Below are 20,044 nucleotides of genomic sequence, written 5' to 3'. Positions count from 1 at the left end.
TCTATTCTTCTAAACGTACTGTTTAGCTACATCTGACCATTATTTCACAAAAATCTATATTTCGAGGGAATCGAGTACTAACCATGCACTGCTAGGCCCCATACAAAACTGACTCAGACATCACTTCGTCACAAGTTTACTAGCTTTTTTTAACAAAGTCGGATTGATTAGTAGTCTTCAGCGAAGTTGTAGACAATTAAATTATCTTTCTACAGTGATGTTACGATGCATACAGTGCGAAAATGCGAGCTAGTGCATTTTCTCCATGTAACCCGACCAGGAGAAAATAACTGGACAATAACCCAAGCATACTATTTTGTGGTATTCATACCAAAACTTGGTATTAATTGATTATTATACCTCATTGAGGTATTAAGCAGGTATCGAAGAAACATTTTTCAATACCTGCTTAATACCTCAATGAGGTATAATAGTTTATTTTAATATTATTTATGTATTCTAGTGATTTTTACAAATACCAAATCAATACCTTATTGAATACCTCTATAGAGTGAATTTTGTTACTGGAAGGTTGAAAAATGTTTTATTATTATTCAGGTATTATAATAATTCGTTTCGTTATCAAATAGTTATTTGTAGAACATGTCTGTGTTATTTTTTTTGGTATTTTACCTCTTATGTAGAGCTCATTAATACCATACTGTGGTAAACAGTCGTTGGTATTGATACCTAAATTTAGTATTACGCAGTTATTTTCTTCTGCTCGGGAAGTTGTCGAAAAACCCCATACAAACTTCAGATACGTTGGTCCGGTAGCTAGTCTTGTACGAATTGCTTCAAATTTGATGTAAGTACTCCTGGTGGGACTAGGAATCGACTCAGGGGTGGGCCGATTGAGTTTTTAAAAAATCGCGCTTGACCCAATTAACGAACACGACTCGTTAGTTGGGTTGACAAGCAGTCATTTGTGGTAGTGTAGAATGATTTTATTAATACCTTATACTATTCTATGTTTGATTTTCCAAATCCCCTTGAAATGAAATTCTTTTAATTACCCAGTCTGGAAAAAGTGCAGATATTTATTAATTTTCTATTTCTTTTAAGGGGGGTAAGGGTTTCAGCAAGAAAAAAATCACTTTTCTGCGATTTTTTTAGAACTTTGGGTGAAGCGAATTGACTTTTGTGTTATAATGCATTATTTCAATAACGTTCTGTAATTTTTTCGTGCAAAGATATCGACAAGCGGCTCGGTGATGAAGCTTTTTGTAGAACGTCTCCGGAAGAACAGGATTTGCGGTGTTAGCAGCCATTCAAAAACTACTAGATGGATTTCATTCAAATTTTGCTTGCACATTCTATGTAAAAAAATACCTGACCCTTACGTTGAGTTTTTGTGAGATTTTTTTAATTAAGGTGTTTTTTTACTCGCTTGAAACAAAAATTGTTATTTTTCAACAAAAATTCCGCCATTTTATGAGTAAAAACCCCCTTAATCGAAAAATTATCTCAAAAACTCCACGTAGGGGTTAGATATTTTTCACGTAGAATGTGTATGCAAAATTTGAAAGAAATCGGTTAAGTAGTTTTTAAATGGCAGTGAACATCGCAAATCGTGTTTGTTCCAGAGATTTTCTACAAAAATCTTCGTCGCCGAGTCGTTTGTTGATATTTTGCTCCTGTCTTTGAAATAATACATTATAATTAGTGATGTCTTTTTTTACTTGATTAACGCAAATAATCGATTAATTTCTAAAATAATCGAAAAATCAACAATGGATTACAAGCTTTCGGTATAATCGAGCAAATCGAGTAGCTGCTATCAATTAATCGAGAGCATAATTAATGAAGGGTGGCATTGAAAAAGAAAGTCGCTGAGCAAAAAAATATGACCAGACTTCTCCAAATTTTTCAAAATGTGTCGAGCGACCTTTTTTTGGTTGACAAACTAGGATTTACTAAGTAATCGATTATTGATTTTAATCGATTATCTTGGTCGATTAATCGAATGAATTAATCAAGCTCTCAAAAATTATTCGATTAACGGATAATCGATTATCTGCAAAAATCAGACATCACTAATTATAATACACAAAAGTTTTGATCAATTCGCTTCACCCAAAGTTCTAAAAAAATCGCAAAAAAGTGATTTTTTTTCTTGCTGAAACCCTTACCACCCCCCCCCCCCCCCCCCTCAAAAGGATACATGTTGAATTTTGTAACATAATCTCACTGGACACTCCAAAACCAACATATGGAACATGTTGACAAAAACATGCTTTTACTATGTTATATTAGAAAATATCCTTAACATGTCCGTCTTACCCACAGTTCCCTTATCCAGTTTCTATGAATATTTTTGCACTTATCTTTCAAAATGTAGAGATCCCGATTCAAATTATTAATATGTTGATCGAAGGAGCCATATAAGTCTTTGAAAGTCAATAACTTTCGCTCTACTGAACGGAATGACATTATTAGAGCGAATATACTAGTTACAAAAAATTTGCATCAAATTTTGAAATGTTCGGATGATAAGCATAAGTAACAGAGAATTTAAGGAGTTATATACATAGTTGGTACTAAAAAATCGAAATTTTTTTAATGAATATTCTGGGAGTACATACTTATGAAAACACCTGTGCGAAATTTCATCCATATCGGAGCACTAGATTTTGAATTACAGCCGTTTGCAGCACGCAGGTTCTTCCGCGAATGACGTTAACACAAAACTTTAAACGCAATTATCTCGGAATGAAGTTTTTTGAAAAGTATCGTTACGGTGGAAATAATATCTCAAAAACTAATCATTCGATTTCCAAAAACTTTTTTTTTAAATTGTTTGTATTTACATTCTCGTGTACTTTAACGGTTCCATTTTCACCCAAAAATTTTCGATTCTTTGCAATGAATTTTTGTTTCGGTTGTGCAACTGAAGCCGGATACTAACTAGCGTCAGCCAGAATTCCGGCTAAAGTTACTAGGATGAACCAAGGTGCTCTGAGAAGAAATCAGGAGCACGATGCTCACAACTTTGAAATAATGTTGATCATGTTTAGTACCGAGTAGTTTGAGTTTTACAGATCGATTGTGTATATAAGTAGGCAGCACAGTTTATTTAACACATCTATTATTTGGAAAGTGCATATGTGAATATTCTTTCATTTCTGCCAACCTGCTACAAATGAGATAAGAGAGCGTCGATCCTAGTATGAAGTTTAAAAAGAACAATCCAGTTGTTCCAAATATGTACAAAATAGTGCTCGAAATATAGAATTGTATCTCAGCCCAGCACATATAAAACACATCAGCTTTGCGTCTTGTACAAGTCATGATTGGTCGATTTGTCAAAATTGACTAGCGAACTCAGAATAATAGCACAGACTAACAGACATAACACTATGCGGGAATTCCCTCAAAAAACATCGATCCGACCATTTTCCCAGAACACTAGCTCCATCTTTTACTCACGGTCCCAAACACTCATTTACTGGTGGGTTACCCCTCAGGTTTGGGAGCAATTTTTCACTAGTGGTCTATCCCCCATATACTTGTTCATATGTCAGTGGCGCCATAATTTCAAATGTGGCCACAGTCCCAACTACAAATATATTTAAAATGACAGTTAAAGCGGGCGAAGCTTTGTTTTTAAGTGTTATGTCTGTTAGTCTGTGATAATAGTGCTGCTCAATGCGTGTTATGTAATTTGACTTGACATCAGTTGAATTCAAGTTATGAATGTATATTGTTCACAAAAGTAAATCAAACAACTCTGATTTTAGATGCATTGAATAGAAATAGGTTTCGGCAGCTTGTTTTCTACGCATTCTCGTAGCAAGACAGTTACCAATGGAGACACTTATTCAACAAGTCGTACGTTTTATGTGAACGCCTAAACAAACGGCTAGTCCCGAGTGATATGTCGGAAAGCAAGTACAGAAACTTTGGTTTGCTGGTAAGAAAGCGAAGCTAGATATTATGTCATTCATGCACAAATTTATTTTAAACCAGATGTTTCCTTTAGGAAGAATCTATCCATTGTTCATATTTTTTTTATTCAATTCGTTTATTTGATAAGGCACGTTTGCGTTAGCTTAAAGGTGCCATTTTTTCTTTGTTTTACATTTTGAATTGCTTAAAATTAGGAGGTTACACATTTAATATAATTTTGTTTTTAGATAATGAAACCAAAGGAATTTTACAGCTAACTAAAACATCTACAAGAGGGGATAATATAATATTCGTAAGATTAGAGGGTCATTTTGTGTGTTCTTTGTATAGCAATGCACTTTATGATTTTTAGAAGGGAGAACCAAGGTTTCGTCGATACCTTAGGGATTATCGAATGTAGCCACCTTCCCAGTTCACCATTGCTCCATGAAGTTTGCCAACTTTCGAGGGTTCTGTGATGACTAATACTGAAAAATTCGCTGAAGCTAATTGGTCTTTCATATATGTCACCTTGTAATGCGCCGGCCTTAGCCAAAGAGTCCGCTTCTTCATTTCCTGGAATGAAGCAATACGAGGGAGCCCAAACCAAGGTAATCTTGTACGATCTTACAGACAAAGCACGCAGGTGCTCCCAGATTTTCCCCAGAAAATATGGAATGTGCTTTCTAGGTTTCATTGAACAGAGAGCCTCTATTGAGCTGAGGCTATCCGAAACAATAAAATAATGATCGGTGGGCAAAGTATCAATGATCCCAAGGGTATACTGAATAGCAGCAAGTTCTGCGACGTAAACTGAAGCAGGATCATTGAGTTTGAATGAGGCGGTGAGGTTTTGATTGAATATACCGAAGCCAGTGGAGCCGTCGAGGCTTGACCCGTCGGTGTAAAACATCTTTTTGCAGTCGACTTCTCGAAATTTACTATGAAAGATGTTTGGGATCACTTGCGGACGTATGTGATCCGGGATTCCACAAATCTCGTCTTTCATGGATGTGTTGAAGAATACAGTTGAATCAGAAGCATGAAAGAGATTGACACGGTTGGGATAATATGAAGAAGGATTTATATTTTGTGCCATGTAATCGAAGTACAAGGACATAAAACGGGTTTGAGAATTGAGCTCGACAAGCCTTTCGAAATTTGCAATTACTAACGGGTTCAAGATATCGCATCGGATGAGCAATCGATATGAGAGTTCCCAAAATCGATTTTTCAGTGGAAGGACGCCCGCCAGCACTTCTAGACTCATCGTATGTGTCAAGTGCATGCAACCCAAAGCAATACGCAAACAACAATATTGGATTCGCTCTAGCTTGGTGAAATGTATGTTTGCAGCGGAGTGAGAAACAGAAACTCCCGTACTCCATCACCGACAATATCGTTGTTTGGTACAGCCTGATCAGGTCTCCTGGGTGGGTACCCCACCATGTTCCAGTTATTGTACGGAGAAAGTTGATCCTTTGTTGGCACTTCTGTTTCAGATACCTAATGTGACATCCCCAGGTTCCATTAGAGTCGAACCAGACCCCGAGATATTTGAAAGACGAAACCTGAGCAATAGTTTGACCCATTAATTGAAGCTGTAGTTGCGCTGGTTCACGCTTCCTTGAAAATACGACTAGCTCAGTTTTCTCCGTGGAGAACTCGATACCCAAGCAGACAAATTGTCCAAGATATCTTGCAATGGTCCTTGCAGATCAACGGCTTTGGGTCCTGTAATACAGACCATCTGCAAGTGACTTTGCAAGTCATCTGCAAGCTGTCTTAGCGTGCAGGAATTGACAAGACATTCGTCAATGTCATTTACGTAAAAGTTATAGAGAAGGGGGCTTAGACATGAGCCCTGGGGAAGACCCATGTAGCTAATTCTTGATGTCGATAAATCACCATGCGAAAAATGCATATGTTTTTCAGACAACAAGTTCAGCAAAAAGTTGTTTAGAGTCGGTGAAAGACCATGCTGGTGCAGCTTCTCAGAAAGAATTTTAATAGAAACTGAATCAAAAGTCCCCTTTATATCTGATGCCATCTGCTCTTTGCTACCATAAGCCATTTGAATTTCTGTTGAGAGCAACGCAAGACAGTCGGCCGTGCCTTTGCCTTTGCGGAAACCAAATTGTGTCATTTGCTTCAACCCAATTATCGATGCGAAACAAAATCATTTTCTCGAACAACTTTCGGATGCAGGACAGCATCGCAATCGGTCGATACGAATTGTGGTCGGAGGCTGGTTTTCCTCGTTTTTGAATGGCGATGACCTTCACTTGCCTCCAGTCATGAGGGATAATATTACCCTCAAGAATCTTATTAAATAAATTCAACAAGCGCTTCTTGGCAGAGTCTGGCAGATTCTTTAACAAGTTAAATTTGAGTCTGTCTGGCCCTGGGGACTTATTGTTACATGACAAGAGAGCAAGTGAGAACTCCACCATCGAAAACGGTGTTTCGTTCGCGTTATCGTGAGGGGACGCGGCGCCGTAGATCTTCTGTGCCGAGGCAGAATCCGAATAAACCTTCTTGGCAATATCGAATACCCAACGGTTTGAATATTCCACGTTCTCGTTAGTATTGTTTCGGTTTCGTAAACGCCAGGCCGTACTCCAAAGAGTGCTCATCGATGTTTCTCTCGATAGTCAGTCTACGAACTGGCGCCAGTAGCTACGTTTTTTTGGCTTTCATCAAACTCTTCATGCGTGTTTCCGCCATCACGTACTGTCGGTAGCTAGCTGGCAGCCCGTCGTCCCGGAAGGTCTTATACGCAGCGGCCTTCTCCGCGTGCACGTCTTTGTCCCACCATGGATTGGGAGGACGCCCGCGTGAGTTCGCGTCTGGTACGCGTTTAGTCTGAGCTTGAATCGCGGTATCGAGAATCAAGCCAGCCAGGAACCCGTACTCTTCCTCCGGAGGAAGCTCTTGAGTGCACTCGATTTTGTCGGATATCGCGGACGCGTAGCTCTTCCAACCAATATTTCGTGTGAGGTCATACGAAACTTTGATTGTATTCGGTGGCCCTGAACCGTTAGCAATATTAATTACGATTGGCAGATGGTCGCTGCCGTGGGGATCAGAGACTACCTTCCACATGCAATCTAACCGCAGCGATGTCGAGCGGAGGGACAGGTCTAAGGCGCTCGGATGCGCTGGAGGGGCCGGAATCCGTGTCATTTCCCCCGTATTCAAAATGGTCATATTGAATTTGTCGCAAAGCTCATGGAGTAGGTTAGATTGATTATCGTCATGAAGACAACCCCATGCCGTACCGTGGGAGTTGAAGTCACCTAAAACTAGCCTCGGTGCGGGGAGGAGTTCCGCAATATCGTAAAGCCGTCGGTGGCTAATTGAGGCTCTAGGGCAGATGTAGGTGGAAGCAATGCAAAGGTCTTTGCCTTTAATTCTTGGCAAGCGACAACTTCAATGCCTGGTGTCGAGGGGAGGTCGATTCGATTGAAAGAATAGCACTTTTTGATCCCAAAAAGTACTCCTCCGTAAGAGTCTTCTCGATCCAAGCGAATAATTTTAAAATCGTGGAAGTGTAGGGTTGTTTCTGAAGTGAGCCATGTCTCGCACAGGGCAAATGCATCGCATTTCAAATTATTTAGTAAGATTTTAAACGAATCGATTTTCCGGATAATGCTTCTGCAATTCCACTGTAGAATAGTGATTAAATTCGTGACCTCGTTCGATGAGTTAGCCATCGAAGGATACAATCGCTGAAAGAAGGGGCCATTTCGCAGTGAACTGCATCAAGAATGTTTTACTGCGGGGAGAAAGCTTATCAAGATTCTTTTAAGGGGGTCAGAAATATTTAAAGCTGTAAGAATACGATCCACAATGTCAGAGAAAATTATTAAGCCACCGCTGTGGGAACACTTGGGGTGTTTGATGTTCCTGGAAGTTCTGGGAACTCCTTTTCTGAGCTCAGGTTACTGAGACCGGGAGCGACTTGCTTCGGTTTAGCACCAATACTTCCTTGGGTAGTGATTTTAGGGGGGCCATGAAGAGACACCTTCTGGCCTTTACGACGAAGCTTGGGAGGGGAAATGTTCCTCCTTTTTCTATTGCTTCTATAGCAGAAGATGTTCCCTCCTAGGGTTCATCACAGTCGCCTTCGTCAGTAGACAAGCTGGTATAGATGTTCGTAGAGACAGGTGGCGTAGCTATCTTAAGCATTTCTGCAAAAGATCACTTAGAGCGTCCCTGAAGGGAACGCTTAAGATTCTCCTCGCGCTGTTTGTACGCGGGACATGAAGGGAGATCGTGTGGGTTTCCCTCACAGTAGAGACACTTTTCGACAACTCTTCCACAGGAATCATACGCATGATTCCCACCGCATTTCTTACAATGGGTTTCATTGCTACAATGGGAGGCTGTGTGTCCCAATTGTTTGCAATTAGTAGGGGAGAGTGAGGGCACTTGATGCTTGGGGATAATTGATTCCCTGGCCATATCTTGAAATCTGTACGCATAAAGTTATCACAATATAAAAAGAAAATAAAGCATTTGGTCGTTCATGATGTTTAAAAAACAAATCTGTTGTATTATGTTTGGTTTGAAAAAGTTGTATAATATTTTAGAAAATATGTGTTCAAATCCATCTCGAAGATCTTTTCACAAATTTTTTGAATGGTTGTGTGAGATCGTCGAATTAATTATTTATGAATATTTTCAAGTACGATTACTTTCTAAGGGCTTTTGCCTAGAAAAACACGTTTTTCGAATAAAAAGTTTCACTACACATGCAAAAAAAATAATTTTGTTCACCTCATACGACAGGTATCTTTGATCCCTGTAACACTGGGTATTCTTGATCCCTATCATAAGTTCTCTCAAACACTTTGGAAATTTATTGAAATAGAAAAACATCATTTTCATGATGTACCTGGCACTATTAATTGATCTAAAATGCAGAAAAAAATAGTAAAAATAAACAAATTTTGGTTTTAAATAACAATTTTCCCGATTGATATAGTGACAAACAAGATTCAGGTTTGATTCAATCAATACTGTTGGTTGAAATTACCGACTAATTCATTTGTTGGCTTTTCAGTAGTTTCAACAAACATTTCGTTTGAAACAACAAAATCACGTTAAGTTTAACCGAACAAACAAGTTTGAAGGAACAAAAACAAATCTTTTGTATCAACCAAAGAAAAGAACAACTCAAATTTAGTTGAAATTAAACAAAGATTCTGTTGGTTTTTAACAAAGGGATCAGTTAGATCTAACAAATTTTATTTTGATTGAACAATGTTTCTATTTAAAATGTAAACAGAATTATTTGTTGAAGTAAACCAAATACATGCTTCTGAAAAACGCCCATTTCTGTTTGAAACAGTCATTCGCCACGTTTTAGATTCAACAAAACTTTTTGTTGATTCAAAAAGGCCTGATTCTTCTGCGTGTAGTAGGCGGGGGATCAAATTACCACACGTTTTTACAAAAACCTTGTTTTGGCATGATTTTCAAAATTGTTTTTATTACTGATATGACATAGTATTCGGATTTACACATTATTCATAGCTCTTACAATTCGAATTGACTACAAGATGGCGATTTTTGCAATTGAAATCTTTATTTCATTGAAAAGTTATGAGAACAAAACAAAAGTGGGATCAAGCGTACCCACTCTCCCCTACAGTTCATGACCCGCGGCACAAAGAGGCGAACAGGTAGACGAACCTTGTCAAAGAGGAGGTAGTTGGGTAGAGCAGAGCCGGCGAAGGTCACCCGATAAGAGTCTGAGTTGACGTATATCTTGCCGTCAGCTGCGACTGATGCTGAATGCAAACGTTTGCATTCCAGTATCTTCACTGGCTTAAGCATGGGGTTTTTGAAACAGCCAGTCCCATATTTTAGCAGGTCCTCGCAATTCAGACTCGAATCGGAAACGACCCCACTGACTTCAACCCTGCTAGCTGGAATATACACCCTGTACTCCTTCGTAAAGGACTCGCAGCCAGCAATATCATTTGATAGCTCATTTTCGACAAAAATCCATCCACATGGGACCCTTATGCTTTTATGGGCAGTATAATAAAAATTGAAATTAATAGGAAGCCTATCTACAACATAGTTCATAAGGAATTCTTTATAAAATTTACCCCCAATAAACAAGTACAAATTTTTCAACATATGGTGCAAAGACAATTTTAGAAATGTATTATCTTTAGCCTGAATGGAACTTTTATACACCCCTCAAATCAATATTTTCATCATATAATCTCATTTATTTTCCGTCTGCCTCTGCCTGCACTGTGTCAATCACCAACGCCAGAGAGGTGACTACACCATCTGGACCCTAGATATCGGCCCTTCAACACATGGATCAGTATTTTCTTTTACTCTTGAGTATAGAGGAATATCTGACAACATTTAACGGGAAGGAAAGGAAGCGGGTACTTGATTTTGCGCAATTGTTGCGTTACGTAATTTGTTAATGATCCTTTTGTTTATTTCAAAACAATGTTAAAAAACTTGGATTTCAAAAGAATTTATAATTTTCCTATTCAACACATGAAAATTGTTCAGGGGCCGACGGTCTGATAAGCGCAAAATTATAAAGAATCATCACCGTGAGGTTCTTTAGATGGGCAGAATAATTAAGAATTCTTTTTTTACATTTCAACAGTTAACTGTAATTTTAGCTACATACTTAAGCACCAAGCACCAGCATAATGGAGCAACCATAAATTGTTAACATTGTTTCGATAATTGCTACTTATGCATTTTCATCACTAGGAATTTCAATCAGCATAGTAAACAACAGAGTTACGTATGATCTAACATGAATCGATTTTTTAGGTAATATTCGCTGAATTCTACGATCAAGGTGATGAGGAGAAAAAATCGGGACGAAAACCAATTCCGATGATGGATCGCGACCAGCCTGAAGAACAGGCCGCTTCACAGCTCGGTTTCCTAACGGGGATATGTATACCATGCTATACATTACTTCATAGGTTGATTCCGGAAACAAAACCAATGCTAGACATGTGCAATGAGAACTTGACTAAATGGCAAGATATTGCTAAAGGCATTCGAAAGTTTGATCAATGAAAGCCAACAGAACACGAGATTCGAAACTGATCTAATATCAATGCTATGAAGTAGTCAAATCAAAAAAGACGTATTTTGTCAGCAAGGATGAATCCAAAATAGCATCATCAGTCGAACTCGTAATATGAAAATGATACAGTGAATCGACTGCAAGCTGCCTACCCAGTTAAGTCCAGCCGGAGTTTTGGCTGGATCTTGGTTGTATCTGACTACCGTGACACAACCGAATCCAATGAGAATCTGTGTCGGCTCATTTTCCGGTTGGACTTACTGGGTGAACTCCAACTGAAAGGACATCAATGTTACTTGAATTCCGCCTCCATAATATGCAGATCTTTAAAAGTATTACCGCTGTTTGTTATTTGTTAGGTTAATTGTAGAGAAAAATGTAGTAATAGTATTACGATAATAGTAATAAAATAATAATAATAGTGTGATAATGAAAATCATAACCCGGGTTAGATTGACTAATCATTGGAGTGGCTCGACATATGACATTTTTCAGCACACCACTTTTTGAGTTCCTTTTGAGGTCCCAAATGCATGGGCAAAATTTTTGAGCGGTCGGTTGCTTTTCGGGTTTGCGCATTGCGTTCGAAGTTTGTAGGGGATTTTATATGGGGAAATCAATGAGTTGGATTTACGTTAATAAAGATCGCTATTTCTCTCAATATGATAAACCAGCTTTATAAAATTATAGTTTTAATTAACAGTAGCACTCAAACACGTAACATTAATTTTTAATTCAGCGGTATAAACCTGCGTTGAAGATGTACTCCGTTCCAAGTACCAAGTCTCTGCGATGAATATATTCTCATTTATTTAAGTTTTAAATATGTTGGAATAAGTAATAAATTTCTGCATTTAGATTGAACCATAAGTTTTAAAAATCGTTATAACTAGTTTTTGAAAACTCGTCGCTAGCTACCGTCTTCGACAAAGTTGTTAACCAAGGTTTGAGCTATAATTTTATAAATGTATTTTTTCATATTAAGTGAAAAAGTTTTATTAACGTAAATGCAAAATAATTGATTTCCCCATATAAAATCCCATACAAACTTTGAATGCAATGCACCCGGGAAGCAACCAACCGCTACCAAATTTTTCACAGGTATTTGAAACCACAAAAGGAACTCAAAAAAACGGTGCCCGCTTGATTTTGAAGTTTTCCTATACAACCGTTAGCCACTCTACTGATCGTTTGATATTCAAACTTTAGTTCAATTCTCTATGAAAGAAATCGGAACGACCCATCACATCGCATTGCTCTCTCAAGATTAATACTAGGGTAACCACCCAATTTTGAACTTCTAGAGGAGGTGAAATTACGTTAACGTCATGCATATATTTTTAAGGCAATACATGCACGAGTCTGCCCCAAAATTACCGGTTTTGCAAAAAAAAACTGTCAATTGATGTTTTATACAGTGACATAAACTCGAAAATGACATTTCTTCACAGCATGAATTTTTCACATTTCGAACCCTTTCACATTAATTTGGGCAAGATTTTGACAATTCGAGGTAAATAACATTGTTGTTTGTGTGGCATACTCATTTCCTAATCAGTGTTTTTGTGTTTAGAATTCCCGCTTTCTACTTTCAACGTTTAAATCTCGCTCATCGATCAGCGTTTCGCACAACATATCTGAAGTACACCCGTTCCGAACCGAAACTGTAACGATTCCGATGCATCTAATTCCCTTCATAGCCATTACAATGGCTGCTGCGTCGGTTTGTTATTCCTGCACTCGTAGGGTGACCATATCAAGCGAGTGAAAAACCGAGACAGTCCAAAAGGGACTACCACCCTCCATCACCTCTTAATCGATTGTGCCTTCTCCCCACGTGTTCGGCAGCTAAAACGTTCTATTCGGCAGTAAAACAGTTCTGGGGTCTTACAGGCATAGCTCAGCCAAAAAGTCTTGTCTCTCGATTTAAGAACTATGATCGAAACAGCTGCAAAAACTACCATTGATTAGAAATTCCTCCAGTTTATCAATTGTTATATGAAAAATAGCGGATTGGTTGGTGTAAATAATATTAGTTTGAGCGCGACCTTCATACTCCCTGTTATGTAGGATGCTAGACTCGACAGGATAGTCGCTGTTCAGCGTCCAGTGATGCCATGTCAATCGTGGATTAGGTACTGCTAACATTGACCCTGAAGTGGTTCCATAATCACCAGCTAGAGAAAGCACTCAATGAAATTATCCCACTATAGTTATTGATGTTTCGTAATTTCCCTTTTCATGGGTTCGCGGATTTCCAGTAAGACGAAAAAATGCCACTGGAAAAAGAACCCAAGTAAAAGCAAAGTCACCAAAACGTCTTCTATTTGTATTCTCAGAGGCGCCAAAAGGAAATTTTTGGATCCTGGATTGAAAGGCAATTTAAGCCGGGAAGAAACTCTAGTTATCATTGTTTCATCGGCCAGAGATTGGTCCACAACTGGAACCATTTCGATTTGTTCGGCTGCCAAATTTCCTTGAAAATGAATCACATTGCCGTGATACGCGTAAGAGGCCCATTAACTATCGATTTTCTATACATATGGGACTGTGATGCTTATCACGATAGTACAGGTCATTCACATGTTATGTACGAACGCCTCATGCTTTTTCTTTTCATTTTCCACGTAAAGGAAGAAAAATGAGAGATTAAAAAAGACATCGGATGGTACAGTATTTAAAATTTTGATTGTCGTATTTTGCTTGAGGGTGAATTATGGTTGCGATCGGTCATAACAGCGATCTGAACAAGAGAAAATAAAGCGAAGACTCAGTAAAGGAAAATATTTTAGGCTTACAGGATAAAAACCAGGACAAATCAAGCGTTTTCCTTTGCTTACCAGGACGCCAGGACAGTCAGTGAAAAAACAGGACATGTCCTGGGAAACCAGGACGTATGGTCACCCTAATACTTATCTTCTCCAACTCAGGCATGAGTAATGTTTATTTACATTGCACGATTGGTCTGCTCAATAAGGTATTTTTGGCTTCACACTATTCGTCTCTTTCCCTATTCTCTTTGGTCCTGGCATTTTATTAAGACATCTTGCGCCATCTATTGATCAGTTTTTACACACTATTGCCATCTATCGATCAGTTTTTACATATTATTACCATCTATGATCTAGTTGACTATGTAGCTAAGTAGCGCACCATCTATATGCAAAATGTACAATGAGCAGAGAACTAAACCACATATATTCCCCATGGTTAATGGTTAATCAGACTACAGACACGTATATAGTGATGTCTGATTTTTGCAAATAATCGATTATCCATTAATCGAATAATTTTTGAGAGCTTGATTAATTCATTCGATTAATCGACCAAGATAATCGATTAAAATCAATAATCGATTACTTAGTAGATCTTAGTTTGGCGACCAAAAAAAGGTCCTGGACACGTTTTGAAAAATTTGGAGAAGCTTTGTCATATTTCTTGCTCTGCGACTTTCATTTTCAACGCACACCCTTCATTAATTATGCTCTCGATTAATTGATAGAAGCTACTCGATTTGCTCGATTATACCGAAAGCTTGTAATCGATTATTGATTTTTCGATTATTTTAGAAATTAATCGATTGTTTGCGTTAATCGAGTAAAAAAAGGTATCACTACACGTATATTTTGTCTCCGTCTTTTGTTCATCTGCTTTATATTATTTGCGGGTTGCATGTAATGAACGAATAGATTGAATAGGCTCGAAGCATAAAATTCATGGTAAAAGAAAAAGGAAGGCATATAAAAATATGTTATATTACCTTAATATGGACGTACTCAAGACCTGCGTGACGCTTTTTATGATACGCTAAATGATTTTTTTAAGATCAGCTTAGTTTCTTGCTTCACTTAGCAAGTATAGAAAAATTCTACATGTATTGATTCTAAGGACAGGAAAGATCACAATAACTTCTAAAGCTTCAGTCACATAGATAGATTTACCTATTTTCATCCCATTAAGGTGGTGAACATAGAATGGGCAAAAATCGAAAACGAAAAAAGCAGTTTTTTTCAACAGTGTTAGATCTTCATAAAAATCAATCAGCAGTACTGTAACAACATTCTACATTAGCTGATTCATTTTTATGAAGATCTAACATATGGTGTGGAAAAAAGGGTTTTTGTTTCATTTTCGATTTTTGCTCATTCTCTGTCCAACCTTAGGGAGGGTACATCACAATTCATGATTTAATCGTCCTACAATCGATGGAATGCGCATAAATCGGTAGACACGATTTCTACGTACTAGGTACATAACTCTACTCTGATTTAACCTGGAATATATGTCACATTCACAAAGAATTGGAAAGAAGCGTATTTTGTCATCAATATTCTATAAATTTCGCCATCAACTAAATTTACTAAATAATTTATTAGCCGAAATCATAATTTTGCTAGTTAGGAGTAGTGATCACAGCAACAAAAAAACTTTGGTATGTGTATTACTTTACGAAGAATTTAGATCCTCTTCGATCGATGTACTCATTTTTTTAGCTCGTCTGGCCATTATCCAGAAATATAAGGATGGACATAAATGGCGAATCCAATACGCTACTTTTGGTGCCGCTTGAGAAATCGTTACATCCTGTTCATCACGTAAAATAGCTTTTAATATACGTTTGGCAATTCTTTCAGGTTCCGCACCCGAAGCAGTGGTGGAGTCCATTTCTAAAAGAATATGGTAAATATGGTGCGTTCAAAGTAAATAATAGACAACTATACTTCCATATGGATCTCCTGCCCCGGTCAGAGCATTGAGAGACAAAGCAGTTCGTATGTAGCTCGGTGACACCAAAGTCACTTTCACGTTATGTTCGTTCATCTCTGCACGTAAACTGTCGCAAAATGCCTGTAGCGCGTGCTTGGATGCCCCATAAGCTGACCTATGTGGGATGCTGAATTTGCCCTGAACACTGGAGATACACACGATTCTTCCCTGCTTGCGTTTAATCATTGAAGGAAGACAGGCTTTCGTCAACGCTACAGTTCCAAAATAGTTGACCAACATCACCTTAATGTCAACGTCCAGAGTAGTAGTAATGCAATCCGATCGGACGCTAATCCCACCATTGTTTATCACTATATCGATATGGCCGTGAATATCCAAAATCTCTTTCACCTTTATCGGAAGAGAATTAATATCCGAAAGATCTAGGGGGATGACTACTGGCGAATGAGTTACGACAGTCTACGAAAAAAAATGAAAATATATCTATTGAAGAAAAACTCCACAAACATAAACAAAATTATAACTGGCAACTTTGCTGAGTCGATTATACAATCTAGTTAAAAATTAGTAAATTTAATCAACTGTCGCTTATCAGGTCATGTTTTCAGATGATTCATACAACGTACCGCGTAAAGTTCTAGCAAATCCTTACGGACGCGTTCTAGTTCTTCTTTCCGTCTGGCACATAAAACAACTTTGCATCCAGCCAAGAAAAAAACATGGGCAAGTGCCTCCCCCAAGCCTGAGCTAGCGCCAGTAATAACGACAACCTGCAAATTAATCAGCAAAATTCCATCAATTTGCATCATATATACAACAATCTTACCTTTCCCGGTAGACATTCTCGATATCGCCATTCTTTGGTAATATCGATTGCTTTGAAGATCAAATAAGGCAATGTAAACGGCAACCAAATAGTGGAACATATCAGCCATACAAGATTATTATTCACACGACAATCCGACGCTTCAATTTGCTTTTTAGCATCCATTACTCATAATAGTTGCTCTTATTTAACAATTTGACACAATGCAGACAATCTATAAAATCCATCGGAATCATCAACTACTCGCAAACCAATACTCCAGCATACAAGCCGCCAACTACCGAACCGCTCGTTATGCAAATGTCACGATAACCCACACCCGCTTGAAAGGAAATCGGGCAGCCAACCGATATCCATCAGGATTCCAACAAAGATAATGTTGTAAACAGCCTCCTAGCAACCCTATACCATCATATGGAGTTTGACAGCGACCAACATATATGGGGCGTTATAGCTATAAAGCCCCAAACAAAGAATTATGTTTGGTACTATACACGATATTCAAACATTCCACACGACGTTTTGCATCTTGTGGGATGATATAATACCATCTTATTCAGAACATCAACATTCAGCAACTAATTACAGCTTTTAAACATTCGATTCAAAATTTATGTTTTGATTTTCATGGCAGTGATGCTGGCTGTACAGAGACGTCGTCCTTGACAGGGAGCTGGTTGCAGAGATGCCAGGTACTTTTTTCAAATGTCTGCAATAATAATTTTAAAAGTCTGGGAAGAACAAAAAATGTGAGGAAAGCTAGTGTAACCAAAAGCCTTTATATTCAAAAATCTGCAAATATCTGCAACCAAACTAAAAAATCTGCAAATATCTGCAACCAAACTAAAAAATCTGCAAATATCTGCGTCATCGAAAAAATCTGCAGCTTAAATTAAAAGTCTGCGAATTTGCAGACTTGTCTGCAAATCTGGCATCTCTGGCTGGTTGTAAACTAAGACAAGACGTGACAATAAGGGGCATGGAAAGAATGTGATACCCAAACTATGGGTTAAAAATCACGAGCGCAGAGGTTCAATACGGCGAACCCAAAATTGGGTACTTTTTTCAATATGGCGATTACTCATTAAACCTGTAAAATGGTTGGAACTTATTTTTGGGTAATTTGAAAACAGTAAGCAACACGGCCGCCGTAGAATTTTAATAGTTTGTGTTCGTGTGAAAAAAATAAACGCTTTTTTTGCTTTGGTTGTCTAATGTCGGTCACTAGAAACAGATTTTTGGACGCATCCGGAATAGCCTCACGTATTCCTTGTGTGCCGCTGATTCCGGATTTACTGGAGGTAAAAGCATATTACAATAGAAAAAACTGCCAAGTCCAAATCATTGTCCTTTGTTTAGATAAGTTTTTTGTTTATTATTATCAATTGGTAAAACCAACAGGTTACCGTGCGATTAATTAATAAATTACAATCGTACGACAGCCTGTCAGTTTAGAAATATACATTAGTTCAAGGAATAAAGTTAATATAAATGTGAAGCGATTGCTGTATTGTTAAACCAAGTGTCATCATAGGAAATCACACTTGTCGTATTCATTTGTAGGTGCAATGGCCAACCGCGGCTTAATGTACGCGGCCATGGACAAATTCGGAATATTGAATTAACGTAGCGAGTGGTTATACAAATTTAGTTTTCAGAACAATTGGAGCTGCCCGGAGTCTAACTTCTCATAAGGTAAGCAGATCAGTCATTGGAACCAATCATATCGACATAGATTTTTCATTAGGGCTTAAATCGCAAATGTAAACAAACTGCGTTTTCGCTATTACGACATTATGCAACAAAAATACTACAAGATTGAGGTGAAAATTAGTTAAAATGGTTTTTAGTTCGATGTATAATTAAAGAAAACAAAACGGCGAAACATGCATTTTCTTCGAGATTTCGACTTAAGCCCTTCTTCTCATACACAGCAAAAAAAATCTTGTGATATCACATCAAAATCGCTGCACATCGCTCTTTAGATAGAGTAGTGTGATATTACACGAGTGAGTGCTATGTGGAACGACGTAAACTAAATGATGCAATGAAAAGGATGTGTTGAAGAATATGTATTGCACTCAATGCTATGGCAAACGATGTGATAACAAACGACGTAATGTAGAATGATGTAATTGCAAATGGTGCAACGGCCTATGGTGTAATAACGAACGATGTAAAAGGGAACAATATATACTCAGGTGCACTATAAACGCAAAGTAAAATATTGCTCACAAAACACTTGATTAAATCGTCTGTAATTTTGTGAAATCTTATTATTTTTGGAAAAAAAATTTGCAGCTTAATCCTTCAATAGGTTGTCATTCGAGTTGTCATTATACGCGCCCTTGAAACCGTTTTTGGTTTATCCATACATGATCTAACCTATTAAATTTGGCACGCATAACAACAACATACTAATAAAGAACTCCACTTTTTTAGTCCAATCATATTAAGATTTGAAAAAGCTAGATTATATCAAGCGTTTCTGGGGCCAATATTTTATCCGGCGGTAACTGTGCACCTGAGTAAGATAGAGTGAGTCGCTACAAAAAGTATGAAAAGAGATGTGATATGAAAGCTTTGGTAGTCAGCTAAATGTTACATTAAAGCAAACTATATTTTAATAAATTTGGTATGTTCGAACCTATAACTTGTTAATAAAGAAAACATTTATCGACAAACATATGATTACGGCCTAAAAGCCAACTGTCAAAATCGACTTTTAATGGAATTTCCGGACAAACCGTTACTAGCTGAACACAGTTCACAACAGTTTATGAAAGTGAAAACTTTTCTCTTTCGTTTACTACCAACATCTGTGATTGGCATGTAACGGTTTGTGCGGAATTTCCATTCAAAGTGGATTTTGACAGTTGGCTTTTAGGCCGTAATCATATGTTGGTCGAGATTTGTGTTTGAAAGAAAAAATTAACTACTTTGGAGGCCATTTCACAAATTCCAAAGGAAAGGAAACAACCGATTCCGACTCAATCGGTTCCGGAATGGTTTGGCTGGGTGGAGGTGTAATAATGTCGGCCATTTTGAAAGTTCCATGTAAACCTGTCAATCCAGTCGAACTCGGCTACCAAACGAAATGACGATACTAACACACCTGGTGATGATATATCAACTACATTCGAAAATGTCTTCGATTTTATACAACTTCAAAACTGGAGTTGGACGTCTGTTCTCTGTGATTATACGTCCATTCAATGGCGCGGTTGTGTGATTGATTTGCGCTCATGCGCTGAAGTCGACGTCTCATACTGAAAATAAAGGAAATGATATAAATTATTGTTGTTACTATTAACGATATGTCGGTCTGTCCGATGTCGATCAGATTTTCTGAGGTGAACTAGGTTTAATCGCGTCTTACTTCGCAATTGAAAATTTGAGTATATAAATATTCTTGTTGCTTTTCGTTTTTACATTTCTTACAAAAGAAATGTATAGGATTCGCTCAAAATTTGAAATTCCATATATGGAATATAAAGGCCAAACTTACATTTTTA

General features: G+C 37.8%; 2 protein-coding genes across 10 annotated transcripts in view; one reads left to right on the top strand and one right to left on the bottom strand.

Annotated features, from left to right (window-relative positions):
* Positions 1-11,393, top strand: part of LOC131682789 (probable 3',5'-cyclic phosphodiesterase pde-5) — a 199,387-nt gene extending 187,994 nt beyond the window's left edge. For 7 of the 8 annotated variants that reach the window (XM_058964533.1, XM_058964537.1, XM_058964532.1 and 4 more), the window contains one exon: positions 10,711-11,393. In XM_058964533.1, coding sequence (XP_058820516.1) covers positions 10,711-10,965 — 255 coding nt within the window. In that variant the 3' untranslated portion in view covers positions 10,966-11,393. The remainder of the gene's footprint in view (positions 1-10,710) is intronic. The other variant, XM_058964539.1, reaches the window with a different exon arrangement.
* Positions 11,394-15,327: 3,934 nt separating this feature from the next.
* LOC131682787 (dehydrogenase/reductase SDR family protein 7-like) lies at positions 15,328-16,883 on the bottom strand. Of its 2 annotated transcripts, XM_058964530.1 has the most exons (5): positions 16,530-16,883; positions 16,330-16,473; positions 15,986-16,162; positions 15,697-15,910; positions 15,328-15,642 (listed from the first exon to the last, which is right to left on the bottom strand). In XM_058964530.1, the coding sequence occupies exons 1-5, from the start codon at positions 16,692-16,694 to the stop codon at positions 15,422-15,424; spliced, it is 921 nt and encodes a 306-aa protein (XP_058820513.1). In that variant the 5' UTR covers positions 16,695-16,883; the 3' UTR covers positions 15,328-15,421. The 2 variants fall into 2 exon arrangements, with proteins under 2 accessions (XP_058820513.1, XP_058820512.1); XM_058964529.1 differs by having other exon boundaries at positions 15,697-16,162; positions 16,530-16,880.
* Positions 16,884-20,044: the final 3,161 nt, after the last annotated feature.

The sequence above is a fragment of the Topomyia yanbarensis genome, chromosome 2, assembly GCF_030247195.1.
Source record: "Topomyia yanbarensis strain Yona2022 chromosome 2, ASM3024719v1, whole genome shotgun sequence".
In the NCBI taxonomy this organism is placed as follows: domain Eukaryota; kingdom Metazoa; phylum Arthropoda; class Insecta; order Diptera; family Culicidae; genus Topomyia; species Topomyia yanbarensis.
Note: the sequence above shows the minus strand (reverse complement) of the source record. Positions and strands in the feature narration are given on the sequence as shown.